General features: G+C 42.3%; 1 protein-coding gene across 5 annotated transcripts in view; it reads left to right on the top strand.

Moving 5' to 3' along the window:
* The window catches only part of Reln (reelin), a 441,277-nt gene that overhangs the window by 415,120 nt on the left and 22,120 nt on the right, over positions 1–4,037 (top strand). For all 5 annotated transcript variants that reach the window (XM_026784681.1, XM_026784680.1, XM_013350437.2 and 2 more), the window contains exons 54-56: positions 1,395–1,570; positions 1,718–1,824; positions 3,453–3,695. In XM_026784681.1, coding sequence (XP_026640482.1) covers positions 1,395–1,570; positions 1,718–1,824; positions 3,453–3,695 — 526 coding nt within the window. The remainder of the gene's footprint in view (positions 1–1,394; positions 1,571–1,717; positions 1,825–3,452; positions 3,696–4,037) is intronic.

Here is a 4,037-nt window from a genome sequence, read left to right as displayed (position 1 = left end):
ACTGTTTAAGTCAGTATTTAGCCTTTTTAAAGATCCTTTTTTAACGGATACAAGGTGTTGTTGTTATTCTTATCAAATGAAGCAAATATTACAGGTAGCCCCACAGACCAGATTTTCAAGCATGCTTAAACAGTGCTAAAACATTTACCCAGAAAACTTACGGTCTAATTAATCCATTAACTACTCAAAGGTGGCTGCGTGTTAGCCGCGTCATCATTTTTGACACATTAGCTATTATATTCAATATGTAAAGTTAATGCGGTTTCTGAACACAGTCGCCGTGGAACATAGGGCACATGCATCATTGTAATAACAGATGCCTCGACTAAAACAGTGCAACGGCCAGGCATAGTCACCCCCACCTTGATCCTGACTCCCAGTGAGTTCCAGGCCAGCCTGAATTATTGTAGGAGATCCTCCCTCAAAAATGTTCGTGTAATTAAAACCTAGTAAATAGTGAAAAAAAAAATTTGAGGACATTGCTCATTTATGTCTAAAGGGGAGAAAAAAAAAACCCTAAGACTTCATGTGAACATTCAAATTTCATTAGTGTCTCTCAGATAAGAGATCACACTGAAGTCCAGTTCGGTCCTCTAACGAGAGCATGTGCGGTTAACTATGCATTTCTGGCTCGTGTTCTTGCATGCGAACAATCATTTATAAAAATGCTGCTCATTTCCCCACCGCTAGTGAAGCAAAGTGAGGCCGGCTTACATTTGCACCCCTTTAATTATAGGGCTGATTGTTGCGAGTTTGAGCAAATGAGACTTTATTTAAACATTTAAGTGCAGAAGACAGAATCCTCCTAAAGAACCAGAGAAATGTAGACAGAGACGCATATAGAGATTGCTTTTACTGCAATTGTCGCTCTAGGTCCCCTAATCATAAGATAAAATTATGTTGATATTTATTATATTTACTCTTTGGACAAAATAAAATCTCGGGGCTTAAAGGTCGGTGAATAAGAAACAGTATTTATGTGTTTGGTTTTAGGTATTATGTTTCCAGGATAGCTGGATGTCTTGGAACAGGAAAAGATTGCCTCACGATTTTAGCTATTATTTAAGTTACTCTGATTCTGCACTTACTAACATTATATTAAAAAGATAAAGACACATTGACTTTGAATCTACGTTTTAACGTGTGTTCGAATAAAAGTTTGCATTTTATAGTTAAAAAATAAAAGTCTGATTATTGAATTTTTATTTAATCAGTTTAAATTATCTTCAATATATGGTAAAAAAGTAAAATTATGAACATAGCCAATCGACTTTCAAACATATCTTTGAAAAAACTCTGAAATCGGTTCTTTTATTCTTAGTCCAAGCAAGTGGATTAGATAAAGTACCATCGTTTCTGAAATTGTTCTAACCACGCTCTATGGAACTCCGCAGACTTTCCTGAAGGAGCGTTTTGACAGTGAGGAAATCAAGCCTGACCTCTGGATGTCCTTAGAAGGCGGGAGCACCTGCACGGAGTGTGGGATTCTCGCCGAGAACACCGCGCTCTATTTTGGGGGCTCCACCGTGAGACAGGCTATCACTCAGGACTTAGATCTCAGAGGTGCAAAGTAAGTCACACTCTCACACTCCTATCCCTGCTTTGCAAACTCACGCCAGACAGAGTGCTGAACACCCGTGGATGCGATTACTCAGTCCCTGAGCGGCCTCTGCGCTCTGGTCCACCGTTCTGACGGAAAGTGTACGCTTTCGCTCAGGTTCCTGCAGTACTGGGGGCGCATCGGCAGCGAGAACAACATGACCTCTTGCCATCGGCCCGTCTGCCGGAAGGAAGGAGTCCTGCTGGATTACTCCAAGGATGGAGGTCTGTTTCAGAGCGCATGCCCACTCTCCACCCCGCACCCCCTCAGAAACGTGTCTGCCGAGCTTTGCTGGCGGTCATGGTCATGAAGACCTCAAAAGCAATACAGCATGTCCTGCTCGTGTTGCGTGTCCTATTCAGGGACTGCTTTTAGGCAAAAACTGCCCTTCCACAAGGGGTTGAAAGAGAGAGAGCCCATTAAAAAACAGAAGGGTCTTAATAGAATTTGTTTTTGTTTATACTTGGAAATACTTGTTGGTTTTTTTTATTTATTTTTTTAAATTTATTTATTTATTAAGGATTTCTGCCTCCTCCCCGCCACCGCCTCCCATTTCCCTCCCCCTCCCCCGATCAAGTCCCCCTCCCTCATCAGCTCGAATACTTGTATATGGTGTATCTTTACCATATCCACAACCTACCTCTCCCCCTCCAGCTCTCCCCTACCCCTCTCCCACCCCGCCTAGATACTCTAACATATCTCTTCCTAGGTAAACCCATGTCTTCTTTTAAAACAGATGTTTTGTAAGAGAATTAAAAAAACAAAATTTGAATGATGTTCTGAATGAAATAGGATTTCAAAGGAATCCTAGGCCCAGCAAAGTGGTATATGCCTTTAATCCCAGCACTCGGGAGGTAGAGGCAGACAGATCTCTGTGAGTTCGAGGCCAGCCTGGTCTTGTAGGACAGCCAGCATTACATAGTGAGACCCTGTCTGAGAAACAAAATTCTAAAACCCTTTTGTGTCGATGATAACATAAATACCATAGGGATAAAAGAAAACTTCCCCAAAGAAAAGATCCTGAATTGACAAACCATGTTAGGAACATTCTGTTGTATCATGTTGAAGGAACTATCAGGCCGTCGATACCATGGAATAGTGGGAAACAGTTGCTTTAAGGGCTGGATAGATGGACTCGGGGCTCTGTGAGGGCCAAGGTCTGAGTCCCAGCCCTGACACAGTGGCCCACAATCATCTGTACCCTCAGTTTCAGGGGATCCAACAGTCTCTTCTGGCTTCAGTGGGCATCAGGCGCTCACGTGGCCCACATTCCCACGTACAAGCAAGCGAAACATCCACACACACAAAATCAAAATAAATAAGTCTTTAAAAGTAAAGCAACTTACCAACATTATTGATATAAAAACAATTCCAACTAAAAGCAGTTTAAAATCTTTTTTTTTCAGAAGAAACTATGTTTCAGCAGCCGGATATCAGCTGTCTCAGCCCCATCACCTGCTTTAAACATTTTTCCCACCGTCCTATCAAGAAGGCCAACTTCTTATCAGTCCAAATAATTGCAGTTTTATCGAATTTTAATAGCTGTATTTTTAAAACTAGAAGTTACTATCTAGAAACATGAATATATCCTTTTTTTAAGAAACAATGCCTTTTAAGAATCTAGAGCTGAATTTTGAAGATAGATGATATTATTTTAGTTCAATATGTTTACTTTGATAAAGTATGTCTAAATACCTTCCCAATATAATCAGTTTGTATTGAAGCTATTACCAGGTCCAGTTTTCTCTGCCTGGATAAAGATTTCTGTGGGAAACGTATAGAACTTGCGATATGACGCTGGTTTTGGGGTTGTTTCCAGACGTTACTGCACTGACAATTTTTGTCTTTATAGGAATTACATGGACTTTGCTCCATGAGATGGATTTCCAGAAATACATCTCTGTGAGGCATGACTACATCCTCCTCCCCGAGGACGCCCTCACCAACACAACTCGGCTTCGCTGGTGGCAGCCTTTTGTGATCAGCAACGGGATTGTGGTTTCCGGGGTGGAGCGCGCGCAGTGGGCGCTGGACAACATTCTGATCGGCGGGGCCGAGATCAATCCAAGTCAACTGGTGGACACCTTCGATGATGGTAAGAAGAACTCCCCTCCCAGCATCCTCTGTGCCAGCTGTCTGTGCAGATGTCGGATGGGTCCAGAGTGAGCACGGGAGCACAGGCAGGATCTGGTACCTGCCGCTCCACCTGCATTTGCTCTCTTCAGGCCCTGTAGTTTATAAAATGTCAGCCATGTGCAGAACTGTCAGTTCAGAATGTAATGACTATTGCTAAGTACAAAATGTTTTTATATAGTTTGGAGTTGCGATACCCAGGATATTTTTGCTCTTTTAGTCATTTCTGTACCGTAGAACACATGCTGCAGATGGTAGTTTTCAGGCATCTGTGCTGGCCTGCCCTTGGGGTCCTGACAGGTTA

This window comes from Microtus ochrogaster, chromosome 26 (genome assembly GCF_000317375.1).
Source record: "Microtus ochrogaster isolate Prairie Vole_2 chromosome 26, MicOch1.0, whole genome shotgun sequence".
In the NCBI taxonomy this organism is placed as follows: domain Eukaryota; kingdom Metazoa; phylum Chordata; class Mammalia; order Rodentia; family Cricetidae; genus Microtus; species Microtus ochrogaster.
This window is presented reverse-complemented; position numbering and strand designations above follow the sequence as displayed.